The sequence below is a fragment of the Nannobrachium achirus genome (genome assembly GCF_963921795.1).
Source record: "Nannobrachium achirus genome assembly, chromosome: 4".
Lineage (NCBI taxonomy): Eukaryota > Metazoa > Chordata > Actinopteri > Myctophiformes > Myctophidae > Nannobrachium > Nannobrachium achirus.
This window is the reverse complement of record NC_137813.1, coordinates 48,792,605-48,807,703: the sequence shown is the minus strand read 5'-3', so window position 1 is coordinate 48,807,703 and position 15,099 is coordinate 48,792,605. Positions and strand designations below refer to the sequence as shown.

At 42.4% G+C, this 15,099-nt stretch overlaps 1 protein-coding gene across 1 annotated transcript; it reads right to left on the bottom strand.

The window, feature by feature from the left end:
• Positions 1–7,440: 7,440 nt before the first annotated feature.
• btbd17b (BTB (POZ) domain containing 17b) lies at positions 7,441–13,300 on the bottom strand (the record flags this gene model as incomplete). Its single annotated transcript, XM_080724129.1, has 3 exons — positions 7,441–8,515; positions 9,783–10,068; positions 13,204–13,300. The coding sequence occupies 3 exons, from the start codon at positions 13,298–13,300 to the stop codon at positions 7,441–7,443; spliced, it is 1,458 nt and encodes a 485-aa protein (XP_080580255.1).
• Positions 13,301–15,099: the final 1,799 nt, after the last annotated feature.

Here is a 15,099-nt window from a genome sequence, read left to right as displayed (position 1 = left end):
CCTCATTAAACTACCTACCAGTAAGATGCCTATAGGGAGAAAAGCAAAGGGCGAGGTTGCACCATTTCTTGGTCTTCTGGCCAGTGATGTATATCGGACCATTTAACCATATATGGAGACATCTGGTACCCAAAGATATTCACAGATATGGGCTTAATATTGATGACATAAGGGATCTCCATATATGGGCGTAAAAGGGATTTGGTTCCCCTGGCATCACAGGGATCTCCATATATGGGCATAAAATGGATTTGGTTACCCTGGCAACACGGGGATCTCCATATCTCCATATATGGGCATAAAAGGGATTTGGTTCCCCTGGCATCACAGGGATCTCCATATATGGGCATAAAAGGGATTTGGTTCCCCTGACATTACAGTGATGTCAGTGGCTGGTTCTACAGAGGGGATCTCCATTTATGGGCATAAAAGGGAATGTATGTATGATGATGTCAGATATCATAGACGTCATAGGACTTTCACATAACGAATAACTGAGTAAGCATGTAAACCCGTAAAATCTATATTTGGGCATGGCTGATTTATGACCTCATCATGATGACACGAGCAAACACAGCTGAATTGTATAAATGATCGCAAATGTTATATAAATGGACTGGTTTGGTTGGTTATTTTCGCTGCAACAAAGTAGATTTAGGCCTACAAATATATTAAACAGAAATACAAATACTGCTGTTAAAACAGTAACACAACAGCTTACTTTTTACGGGAAATCCATTCTTTGGGACGCACATACTGGACGTGAACAAATCCGCCATCAGCGTTGCGTTTGTTGGACAGGATCGTGTGTGTTAAAATTAAATTAAATGTCTCTCTCTCAACAGGGTGCACGGTGCAGGGCCTGCCGCAGCAACCAGTCTCATGCAACAGGGGGGGAAACCTAATGATGAAAACGGGACGGATTTTGTTTTAACGTTCACGAGCCACGAAATAAAAAGCAACAAAATAAATCCTTATTTATTATTGTTAGGATAAATTATGATACATAATTATGTTATTGGTGTATGAAGCTCATATGACCATATAAGATATTATTATGAACTGAACTCACAGTATAAGAGACCACATTTTGGTTGCATACTGTAGGTTCAGGCAAACTGATTAAAGGTCATAATAACTTTGAATGCCCTGAATAGAATCATGTTTTGGTTTATACTGTATGTCACCAGACTCACTGTCTTCCTCTGTCTGATATAAGTCACGAGTGGTGGAAAATTACCAACACTACGTGTCACTTTCTTCCTGTTACTTCCTTGTTATGATATGGGAACGAATCAATAAGTTCCACGACTTCTTACTGTCATAAACTGTACTCTTTATATACTGTTCTCCTCCATCTGGGAGGAGAGAGAGAATCCTCTGTCCTGCCGTTAGGGTGGGGAGAGATTATCGAGCATACCACTAGGATGATATGCGCACTGTTTTGTCTTCTTTGTCTGCTCTCTCAAGAATACAGCAATCTAAAGAAATATAGTCCTTTGGCTCTTTGTCTTATTTTAACTATGGATTTAGAGATCCATAATTTATTATTAAGTGGTCCTTCTCGACTGGAAAAGCTGCGGTGGGTTTGACCAGCCAGGGGGGGACTTGAGGACCGGTACGGTCCTTCTCTCACCAGGGCTGGCCAAAGCGCTCCGACACGCTTTAAAAGAACCAGCCAAAGCTGGAATCCTACATTTCTGTATTTTCAGACAAAGGTTTTTATTTGGACAACAGTGTTATCTGAGTTTTGGATTAATGTGGAACCTGCGTGGACATCCGGGAGCAGCGGACCGTGTTGGACCATCGGACACAAGAGGTTGGATACTCCCCCGGTCCTGTCTGCGCCTGGATCTCTGCGCCTGGCAAATTCCTAAGATGATTAAGATAAGTACATATTTACTTAGTCCCCGTAACGTGTCGTGTCTGTTGAATTTTGAATTAACGATGTTAATGTAATGATAATTGATATGATTTGTGAATTATGTTCTCTCTCCGTTGGAGGAGTCCGCTCCTAATAATGTTTTGGTTTGACACGCGTCGTAAATTAACCCTTATCTACTAGATACAGATGGTCGTAAAACTCTTTGTTTCATCTTTGTTTCAGGGTGTATGTACAACACCTTTAATCTATTTTTAACTATTTCTGGTTCGTGCTCTCGCTCTCTCATTGTGATGAGGCAGAGACAATACTGATTTTCAGACTTTAACTTTTTCGGTACGGTCGTCGTCTTCCACAAGTTGTTGTTCAACTTGTTGTCATTATTTGTTTGGCTTTAACCTAGGGCGTGTGCTGTTAGTCTGCCTGTTGGTTATAGTTTAATTGTTCCAAGCGTGCGTTTTTTAAATCAGCTTGATGTTTTTGTCCTCCGCGAGTCAGTGTCTGTTAGATCAATTTGCGGAGTGTTTTGTCATTATTTGTTATCTGTTTATGTACCGATAAATACTGTGTTTATTTGGGTCTCTCAGTTTCATGGCTTTGCGCCAAGCCATTGGAAATTGAGAAACAATATTTTTATCTTTGACTATGTTACTGACCAGTTCTGTTTTCTGTAATATTAAGTACTTTTAAGACGTTTTAAAATGTCTCTGAGAAATTAAAGTTAAGATTTAAGACTAAGAATAACTAACTCAAATTATTGATGCCTAAATTCATTTAAACTGTTGTAACGTTAAGATTTAAAAACTGCTAGAGGCTTCTGGCTGTGTATTATACAATAATTTCATTTATGTGATGAATGGATTCTGTGAGAATGAGTTTGCCGTAGGCTACTGTATGTGTGAGGGTGTGCACAAATTTTGGGGAAGTGCGTGTGAGTGGTGTTCTGAGAGAGTGTGCGGGCATGCCGCCCCCCCCTCCCTCATCTTGTCAACCCCCCCCCCCCCCCCCCAAACTCTGTGTCTCTGACCCGGTATGAGAGTGCGTGCGTGCGTGCACTTGTGTGTGTGCGTGTGTGTCACCGTGTATGTGAGAAACCACCTGGAGCCTTCAAGGTCAGATGGTCTGTGTGTGAGAGAATTGTTTTGGGAACATGTCTCTGTTTAGACGTTCCTTTCTCCTATTTTTCGTCAACATTCTAATTGTTTTCTGTCTATGGTATTTTGTTTTGGTTCTATCCTGTCTTGTTATGAATACATTTACTGTTAAAACTCCATTACCCACAATCCCTTGGTTGGGAACGTCACGTCCCCGGTTACCATAACAACCAAATTAGACCCCATTGTTGAGAAGGACACAAGGTCGCTTCTCGCCCCTGAGGCGTATTACTTATGACTGACACTGTACTGACACTGTGCAGCTGTCCCCCTGTGCCCACTGTACTGTACTGTAGTGCATGAATTAAAGCCATTTTCATCGATTTAAACAATTTAAATTATTTTATTTAACTTTTATGTCACAACTATAAGTTGTAACAAGAAGGGGAGTGTTTAATATATTTTAATTGTTTAATATATTTAAATTTTGATTTGATTTTAATTTATTTAATTTGGTTTTTCATTGATTTAAGATTTATTTGAAACTTAATTTGAAATATTTCTGTTTACATGGGCTGACGGTGAGAGAGGAGGACCGCAGTGTGGGGAAGGAGGAATCGGGTCAACTGAAGACAACCACGACTGAGATGGGGTGCAGACGAACCACGACCTGAGGCCCGGCCAGACCAGTGCACGAGCCAATCAACCGCAATCGGCACGATGTAAAAATCGTGCCTTGTCGGTGAGAATTCTGTTGCACTGTTGTTGATGCCATGTGTAGTACAAACACTATCATGATGAACTAAATTGTTTTGGAAACAGTAAACTGGCCAGGTTTCGTCCCCCGTAGGAAACACCTGAGAAAGAGACCCAGAAGAACCCACAGCTCCTGCGTCCTCCTCCACGCCGTCTCTCCACTGCCCCAACGTCAACGTCAACATCATCATCATCATCATCATCATCATCATCATCATCATCATCGTCATCATCGTCATCCGATCACTGGACTTATGGACTTTTTTTTAATTCATCTTTTATTACAGGTTTTCATTTTTCATTCTTTATTTTTATCTGTTTATTCAATTTTAATTCTGTCTTCATTTCATCTGTAAAAAACGATGAAATATTTTTATTTGGTGTCAAGTTTCTTTAACTTTAAGGATTTATTACAGTTCTCTTTTGAAAATTTGAATTTCTAAATATTATTAAAGTCTTCATATTATTATTATTATTACCCTGATAAAATGTTTAATATGGAGGTCATATGAACCTCATACAAAAATTAAAAGGATAGATTGTTAGGATAAATTATGATACATAATTATGTTATTGGTGTATGAAGCTCATATGACCATATAAGATATTATTATGAACTGAACTCACAGTATAAGAGACCACATTTTGGTTGCATACTGTAGGTTCAGGCAAACTGATTAAAGGTCATAATAACTTTGAATGCCCTGAATAGAATCATGTTTTGGTTTATACTGTATGTCACCAGACTCACTGTCTTCCTCTGTCTGATATAAGTCACGAGTGGTGGAAAATTACCAACACTACGTGTCACTTTCTTCCTGTTACTTCCTTGTTATGATATGGGAATGAATCAATAAGTTCCACGACTTCTTACTGTCATAAACTGTACTCTTTATATACTGTTCTCCTCCATCTGGGAGGAGAGAGAGAATCCTCTGTCCTGCCGTTAGGGTGGGGAGAGATTATCGAGCATACCACTAGGATGATATGCGCACTGTTTTGTCTTCTTTGTCTGCTCTCTCAAGAATACAGCAATCTAAAGAAATATAGTCCTTTGGCTCTTTGTCTTATTTTAACTATGGATTTAGAGATCCATAATTTATTATTAATTATCACCACCAGCCTTGTTATCATCACCACCACCAACACCACCAACATGAACATTCACGACGATACGCCCCCTTTTCGCACATAAGTATACACAGTGTCACATCCCCCCATCCCATGCAGCCTACCTGCTAAAAGGCCTGCACTCACTGCCATGACCTACACGTTGAACAAAACATCAGTGGTTGAAAAAGTAGGCCTACTCAATAATGTAGAAATACTCTGTTACAAGTAAAAGTCCTTTAAAAGTAAAAGTACTGGCATGAATTATCACATTAAAAGCTACTCATTATAGTCATTAATGTCCAATTTCACTCCCCCACCAAGTGCGGGGTTTCTCTCTTTAGTTTTGACAAATGTAAACGTTAATGTTGTCCATCTGTTTCAAAAATAGCAGATCTACAAGCTCACAAAGCACTCAAGTAAAATAAAGGTAGGCCTATACCTTGAAATTGTACACATACAGTACCTTGAGTAAAGTAAGTGCTTAGTTACTTTGCACCTCTGGACAAGTAAGCCTATGCTGAAATTGTGACTTGTTTTTTGGCTTTTAACCATTTAAACCCTCTAGATGTTTTACCTCTGCACCCAATTTCCTCACCAAAAATACTCAATCTACAAGTTCCCAATGCGACACAATGTGAGCTTGCAAGTTGCAGATCTACCATTTTTGGCTAATGTTTCCCCCAGAATATAATAATATTATCTAAAATGTTATAGCAATAAGAACACTGGGATTCATGTGGTTAAAACAATGAATACAAAATAATAAATTCGGCTCAGTCATTGTTCCTGTCATGTAGGTTATATGAATGTGGCCAATCCACCCCTAAAATCTTACTTTACCAGGAACTGGTGCGTATGGCCTATAGATGCCTGTACACCCCAGAGCCATCTTTATATAATAAATGTTACTGTAAGTTTCAAATGACACAGATAATGCCATGGATAATGCCCTGCATTATGCAGCAGCTAGAACTGTGTTAAATCCTTCATATGCATACTGTAGGCCTATATTTGTTATTATTGTGGTGAAATCACAATGATTTTTGTCTAATTCACAAACAATAATTAATTCTGTTTTATTTATTTTATTGCATTTCTAGGAACAATACAGAAAATATGAGGATAGCACAAAACAAAATAAATTGCTAATGCATCAGTGCAATTGAAAAATGTATAGAATTCAAAGGAACAATGACAATGGGATTGTAGGCTTCTTCAACATGTTGTAGAATGCAAACAGAGGCTGAACACCTTTTTGACCTATAAACTACAAACCTATGTGGATGCCATTGTGCCATAATATACAGAAATTATTATAATGAAACCGATTACCGATTGCTTTGATTGAAAAGCAAAACTTCACATACGCAAACTTGTCACAACATTGATTGTAAGATGGACCTACTAATTAATTAATCACAATCAACCAAGAAAAGAGATTGTGGAGAGAAGGAAAAAAAACATACGATTGGTATAGTATTTTCTGAGAAATCCACTGAGTAATCTGAAACTCACTTCCTAGTCCATGAATTGCTGTCAGCAAGTACAATTTTGGAACAAGGTATACAGTAGGTACCTCCTTGTTAAATTGCTGGAAGACAAAAACTATTGCAAACATGTCATCCACACTCTACATCTTTTTAATCTATTTTTACCTGTTTCTACCAATTTAGTCATGCCAATTCCTAACATGTAGTTGGCCATGGTCATATATGGGAGGGTGTAGACAACCATGTACCCCTTATGACAAGGGTCTTCAATGTTTTCAGGCCAAGGACCCCTTAGTTGAGAGAGAGATGATGCAGGGACCCCCACAAACTTCTCATAGATTCCATATAGTTTCATTGTTTGACAGCACCAATGCCATCATAAGTTTATTTTGGATTCATGTCAATTTGTGTTTTCAGATATTTAACCACTTGAACCGTCAATATTTAATACACTTGACCTTTCACTCTGAACTTAGTCTGCTCTTTTCCCCCCAATACACCAAACCTACAACGCCTCGCGCTGCGAGGCCTTGTGAGCTTGTAGATCTGCTATTTGTGGCTAAAGTTCTCATAATATGGACATAAGGGTTAGGTGGTTCAAGTGGTTAATATAAAAAAAGGAGAAAAAAATTTCAATCACTCAAAGTTTTGGAGAACCTCCTATAGTAACTCTGAGGACCCCCTAGGGGTCCCGGACCCCCTGTTGAAGACCCCTGCCTTATGATACACATGAAGTCGCTAGAAGTTGCTTTTCACCCGGTGAGGAGTTTCACCGGGAGGGCGTAACACGTTATGGAGGAACCCGCTATTCCTCTCGGTTCCCCTCCCCACTGACAGGCGCTCTAACAACGTGTAGAGAGAGTCAGCCCTCCCCTCACAGTGGAGAGACCTCCCTCCCCGCCCCGGCTTCCCACCTGCAAACACGGCCAATTGTGTTTGTTGGGAGCGTCTGGCCAAGCCGGATGCACCGCAGATTAATTAAATGTCGGTCTTGCCAAGAATCAGGAGTTGTGGTGTGAGTGTGGTCTGCATTGTGTGACTGTGACTGCTGGGCAAGTGGAGGGTGGACGGCGGAGAGTAGGGTATAGACATAGATTTTCTACCCTCATTTCCTGGCAACAATAAGGGTATGATAGAGGGGTTTTACTACAATATGTAGATAGAGGGAGCTATCAATGAGGTACTCTGATGAGCGTTTTTGCAGGTCAGCCTCTACAAGGAAATCCCCGGCCTCCTCTGTGCTCTGGTGGAAGTTGTACACATGGCGCACCACCACTTTTCCCTGCTGTCTTGCCATCACCAGCACTGTCTTCTGGAAACTCACGCCGGCAAACTCTGGACTGGAAGTGGCAGGAGTCACAATGATACGAGGGCGGCCACCATCCGTGCGGGTGGGCAGCATGGCCCCCACCTCAGTGTAGGTGGATCTGACGCTGAGAGGAAGCCAGCGGGGGGAGAAGAGGGCGTTCCATGTCACCCTCTTGGTGGTGTCAGCGCCGCTGGGCCCCAGCTGTGTCTGGAAGCTGAAGCTGCGGTCGTCGCGGGTGGGATTGTTGATGATCCAGGGAGAGCCCCAGGAAGACGACAGGTAGTTACGCGGGGTGAAGATGCTGCAGTTGACGTCAAAGTACTTGGCCAGCTGGATGGGCGAGGCGGAGTGGAACTGGAACGCCAGATAGAGGAGATCCCGGACAGACTCGTAGTACTTCACCATGAGACCCGACTGCTTCTGCAGACGGAAGAGGTCCTGGGGAGGGATCATGCCGTAGCGGATGGCCCTCAGAGCGCTCTCCACGGTCGCGCTATTAGGCTGATTCTGGCCGATCCAGGCCTCCAGGGCCTCGTAGAGCTCCAGCTCGCTCTGCAGAATGAGGTCGGAGCGCTGCAGCAGGGACAGTACCAGGTCTTCGCTGATGGAGCCCCACTCTGCACTCTGCAGCACAGAGGACAGGTTCCAGGACAGGTACTGCAGGCAGTTGTCCCGGAGCGACAAGTCCCCGATTTGCACAGCGTACTGGTACCAGCAGACCACGTGGCCCGTGGGAGAGTCGCTTGACAGATGCTGTGTCATGTACTGGGTCAGACCCTGCTGCAAGCCCCACACGTGGTACTTGGTGGCCAGCTTGTGCAGAGGAATGGCCTGATCCAGCCGCACTGAGATGTCACCGCAGTACAGATACCTGCAGGGAGCAAAAGGCCGGAACGGTCACAGATGGTCACAAAACACAAGCGCAATATCTATGGGGTGTGATATATTCAGCTGTTGGATTTTTCTCCCAAAATCTGAGTCACTCCAAGAAGATTTAGTCAGATTTAGACTTGATGTGTGTGAGTCACTGAATGTGGGTGTAATCTATTGATTTAGAGACACATGTTTCTGGAGAGCACATGCTAAAGGGGAAAAGTGGTAGAGGCGACATTATTTTTTCACTTTATACCGAGTTAGGTCTGAGCGGAGATGGTTTCTATTGAGTTTACCTCTTTGCAGGAGTGGCACAGACATGAAACTTTTTGGAAACATTTCCACCATTATTAGGAATTGTGGAGCGATGCAAATAAGCGATTTAGCAATAAATCCAATCGCTCGCTGTTTGAGCTGCCGGAACTCCCCTAACACATGGAGTGCCTAAGTCGTCTCCAGGCAACTTAACCTTCCCTGCAGGACCGTTCAGACGTCCAGAGACGTGTGTGCATGCCTGCATGTGTGGGCGTATGTAGTGGTCAAAACGGCCCTGGAAATTCACCTTTCAGGTGACCAGAGGCAAAGATAGTCATCACTTCTCCCATAAGACAGGCAAGAAGTGAGACCCCCCCCCTTTTTCTCGATTGTTATGTTATTGTTGCTATGTTTGACGAGTGCCAAGGACTTCCGACATAAAAAAGCTGTAAAAGGCCTTATTCGGGATGTTCCTGTTGGGAAGGATGTTCTAACTGCATTGTTCCGTGATGCATCTTAAATGTGACTACTGTACATGTGATGTTGTTCATTGTGACTAATAAAGTATTCAATCACTGTCTTGTTCACCAGCCTGACTGACAGACTCAGTGCAGGTTCTAGGACTCTAGTGGCCCTATGCAAGATTATTTTAGGTGGCCCCTCACTAACGGATGCGTGCGTACGCGCGCATCCGTTAGTGAGGGGCCACCTAAAATAATCTGTAGCACCAGATCGAAATGTTCTTTTTGGAGGCATATTGACTTGCTCATGAATCAAGTACAGGCAGCCAGGCCTAGAGTGAAGTTTGGGATTATGAGGAAGGAGGAAGGGGAGCGCATATTTAAAATAATAACGCTAGTTTTTGGATAGGGGATACATGACATAATGTAACCCTATGTTTAAAAAATATCTTCTTCCTGTGATGTGGCCCCCTTATTGGTTGTGGCCCTGAGCGGCCGCTTATGTTGCTTATGCCAGGAACCGGCCAGACTGCTTCCTGCTGTTCACACCTTACAAACTTGTCAAAGACGGCGGCACAGTCCGCGGTCTCTCTCAGAGCCAGGGCACTGCCGTTGCGGCTGAGCAGCAGCTCCTCGAACACGTCGCTCTGCAGGCTGAGCACCAAGGTGTGGGCCTGGATCACCTTCACCTCGTCCGTGCTGACGGTCTGTATCCGGATGGTGACGTCGCTACCATTTCCCAGGGTCAGCAGGGTCTCCATGCGCTGTACCAAGGCCATGGAGTGGTTGATCACCATAGCGCTGTTCTCCAACACCGCCTCCTGTTTCAGAGCAGCTGTGGAAGAGAGTGCAAGCCAACAACGCACAACAGCATCAAGATCACATGTTTGCCAGTATTTTGTTTTTTCCTCCCAAAAAAACGTCAATTTTGTGTTTGATCAAAGATCTGTTTCTGAACATTTTGGACCTTCCTGATTGTCCTACGCACCGTCAGTCCGTCACTAACCTTTGAGGTGTGAATCTGCCTTCTTTTTAAAATGTTTGAGTATAGAATTAGAAACCACTAGAAATTTGCTGTTTGGGAACTTTGTATCAAGTCAATTTTAACCACGTCCCCCTGGGCATGTCATAATAGGCGAACATTCTGAGAAAAATGAATAGCTGATCTACAAGATCACAACATGCAAACAAAGCGCTTGTAGATCGCCTATTTTCAGAAAAGATATTTGGTGAATTAACTACTTAAACCCATGTTGGTTAATTCACCTGTGCTTCACATGTGCTTACTGTATATTGAGGCCTTTGGCTTATTTGACATTTTGTGCTTTAATAAAACTCATTAACTTGCATATGTGTCTTAAATCATTGCAGCTTGATATTCTGTTCTACTTATGGCACCGAAAATTAATTACAAAAAATGTACCATAATCATCCATTATTTATTACAGGCTGTTAACCCAGTCACTCTTGAGACTCGCTGTCCTTCAAATACCACAAACCCAGTTTCTGGGTTTCAATCTTTGATTGAATATTTTATTAGACAATCCAGATTGACATCAGCAAGAGTAGGACCCGTTTGTGGATCGCACACCCATTTTAATGGGTCCCTTAATTTTGTTCCCTTACAGTTATTAATTCTTTCAAAATATTTTTCAAACTTGTTTTTTTCTTCAAAAAGCTATGGTTTTCATGAATAAAAAAGTAATTTGATTAATAAATAAATGAAAAATCTAAGAAATTCCATAAATTAGAAAACATTTTTTTAAGAGGTAGTGAAAATAGCTGATTGAAAATAGATCTGCTGTTTTTTCCTGGGCAAACGTCCAATTTCTCTTCTAGGGTCTTGAGCCTTTAATGTTTGCGAACCACTGGGTTAGGGTAGCTAAAATGTGACCCTACATCAGAGTAAAACTGATTTGTTTTGCTTAAAGGAATAGTTCACCCCCAAAATGACTTTCTTTGTATTGATTACTCACCTTGTGGAGACTTTAGTTAATAATATATATATATATATAGTTTTTGTATTTGTCGCATTCCTCAGACAAAAAAATCGATTATAGTAAACTTTGGGTCCCCATCCGGAATCAATGGGGACACATTCATTGTAATCAAATTATTGTCTTAGGAATTGACTAAAACCAAAAAACATATTGTTGAACTTGAGTCTCCATAGCATAGGAACAGAGACTGTAATGACACTGAGACTGTCCTTTTTTGCTACACATGCAGGCTATTGTATAGGGTGAATAATTATGTTGTATACTGGTTGCTTGGTCTAAGCAGAGAGTGGTGTACTGTAGCCACATGATTATTGTATGTATTCTTATTCTTATTTTTTGTTGTCCTACATAGTGCACTAGTGCAGGCTATTATTAGAGTGTGAATACTGTTCATTATTGATATTCATTGTTGTGATGTATTTTACATTTTTAAGTACTTCTGCATCTGTATTTTAACTACTGCATCTATCTCCCGTGTCTAAACAGAACAAAATGACGGGTACCAGCTCTGAAAGCATTAGATGCTAGGTGTCAGGTGCTTCAAAAATGTTCCAGGTTTTGCAACGACAGTGCAAGCGGCTGCCTCTCTTGATGCTGTTGAGCATGAGTACATGTGGCAGCGATACTGGAGTATCACACATGAAAGAGCCATCATGACAAGCCGCTTCCTCCATCCTGTGCTGCCACAGCCATCAGCAGCCTTATTGGACTGTTGGCGGGGGTATAATGAGACACAGGGGGAGCACTGCTGACTCCCTGCGCTGCATCCCAGTCCTTATATCTCCAACCACCATCAAGATGCTTCACTTCAAAGTAACCTTTGTCCAATTAGTAAAGCCGGGGCACCATGAGCCAGCTGAGCTTTGGGGGTGGGCAATGACAAATGACTTTGACATTCAAGTTTTATGGTTCAGCCATTGCAAACATGTTCAGTGTTCACAATCATTCTTACGGAAAAGGTGAACCTATCAGTCTATATGCTCCAAATTGCAATTTCCCCCCAGACCCCATGAAATAGAAATGCAGGGACATGAATAATGATGAAGTGTCTCAGTCAGATCAGGGTAAACATTAAAATTAAACAAATTGTACTCGGTCACCTTAATATTATAGCACTAGTCAGACCTAGTATTCCAAAGGAAATAATGTCTATGATCTGATCTATGTCTATGAAAACTTGTACGTGGTCTTGACTCTTTACATCCTCGGCTCAACACGTTTGATGGACTTCTCAACCTGTGGGTCGGGACCCCCAGGGGGGTCCCCAACTTATTTTGGTGGGTCCCCAGATGATTAACTTAATGTGCAACATTGTTTTCTCTCTCAACAGTAAACAAACCAACATAAAGTTTAAGTGTATAGAGGGTATCTGCACATTTATAAAGTGACAATTTAAGGACTTTTTAAATGACAAAAATGACGAAATAAACATTGGCCAAATAGTTTGATATTAGAGGCAGAAATTGTGAAAATAGACGATCTACTTGCTCTGTGAGCATGTAGATCGGCTATTTTCACAATAGAACCGTGTTATACAAAATGTAATGCCTCAACTCTTAGTGCTCGTCTGGGTCCCTTGTTAAAATATGATTATTTTGGGGGTCGCGGCCTGAAAAGGTTGAGAACCACTGACTTAGAGGAGGAAACCTTAGCATTCATCTACCACTGTGCTGTGCAGTATCACAGAAGTGGCTCACAGAAAATACAGTAGAGACAGACGAGGACAGGATAAAATAGAGTAGATACAGTAGGATGCACTCCCCCTCACCCCCACCCCCTCGCCCTGAGGCTGGCTCAGCACTCATGCTGTGTGCCCTACTGCCCACTGACAGTATGGGGGAAGCTGGACTGAAATAGAACAATACAGCTCTTCTCGCAATGGAAGACACCATGAAAAGAGGGCTATAGGAGGGACAAGATCGAATCCCTGAGACGGACACATACTGATCTTTTTTGATGCAGCATCTTACCTCCTCCAACTGCTACAGAGTGGAAGTAGAGTGAAATGAGAATCAGGGTGCCGGCATAGACCCAGGGAGAGCCTCCTTGTTCACATGAGCGCGCCATGCCTTGTCATCTATTGCCCGCTTCTCTTCTAGCCGTGTCCTGTTTCCTCGGTTCCTGGTATTGGAGTGCTCCGTCCTCCTTGCTGCCGCCTTCTTTTGTCGGGTTGCGTTTGGTGCCCGACTCCCTGTCCCACGCGCTTTATGTAGGACGCCGGCCTTTCCCTCAGCACATCATCGCAACCTCAGGGACACCATTGATTGGTGGAAACTGGCAGGGGCGTTGCCATGGCGACGTTCTTTGATTTGGAAATTCTCCCCCTTTTTTTGGATGTTGCGAGGAATTGATCGATGGCACCGGGCCAGATGGAGGTATGGATGGATCAACGCTGTGGAGAAGTTTAAATATCAAGGTAGTTAGGTAAAGTTATTGATCAAATGTATATTGTGTCATGCCTAGTTAACTTTAAAAGGACAGGTGCATAGGAGCAGGCAGTCAGTGCATGAGACAGGGGAAAAGGAGAGAAATCCCACACACAGTCTTCACTTTTACACTTGTATCCCGATGACCCGATGAAGGTCAGTGCCAGCGAAACGTTGCATTTTCATCTCAAAGTGCTACATGGCATAAGAGATTAAAAAATGACTACAATTCTGATCAATGGGTCTTGCCAAAATTGCACTCCTGACAGAGTCGTTCTCTGTGAATGGGGAAGATTTAATTTATGATCCCTAGTTGAGGAATATATGACTTATAATTAGTCGGTTAATTACTGTAGTGTACCATAGAGACTATTTGCCCAAAAGTAATTACTGCTCTACTGTCCGTGTCAGCTCAACTGACTGCTTTTATTCTTGAGTATAAAGCATTTTATGAGATGTTTTTAACTGGGTACAATTCATTTTCTAACGGTGAGATAGTCTGGCTAATGGCCAGTAGCTGAGGTTTTGAGAAATGTTAGTGGCAAACCTGAATATACCTGGCCTTGCGTGTGGTAGTAATACAGCATATCTCTGCTGTCGGGCCGAAACCTCCAAAATGTTAATTTTCGGGAAAATGACGTGAAGAATCTTCCCGTACATGTAAAATTATTCCCAAAACACGATTGTATTGAAATCCCTGTCAGTTTCAATATATGATCTCATAATGCAGTTAAGGATCAGAAATGTCACTTGTAGCATAAAACTCCTTTTCACCGCATACATAGTATATACATATACATAACATAGTACATAGCATACATAATAAGGCAACATTGGCAACAGCAGTTTGTGTGCGTGCGTGCGTGCGCGTGTGTGTCAGCATGTTCTTTTGGGCGGTTTTGTTAAATAAATACGCGTGCTGCACACCAACACAGGCACCAACTGGGAATGGAATTAATGGCCTGCTGCAGGCAGGGAAAATGCTAATTGCCATGATGGGGCAATGGCAATCAATAATAAGCACTATAACTGCTCCAGCTTAAGAGCCACATAGCGACATTGAACCCAGCCATCCTCTGACATGTGCGGTATTTGGGATGTGCTGAAAGTGGGGTAACAGGTATGACCTTGACCTCAAATATATGTTTAAAGTGGCATTTAATTTACTGCTGAGCCTTAATATTGTTCCCCTAATATAAATAACAACAAGGTGTGCTCTGCTGGCGCACAATTAGGCCATACATGGCCATGAGTGTACAAGGAGCAAGTTGGCACCTCGACAGAGTGCAGTCTAGTTTTTAAACTCTTATTTTTTTTATAAACCCATTTTTCTCACCCGGTGACTACCTAACCTGTAGTCCTGGTTTCCGCTTTCCCCCTGCCGCGCCAGGGGACATTGGGGAGCACCCGGCTGGCTAGGGGGAGGTGGTATAGAAACCA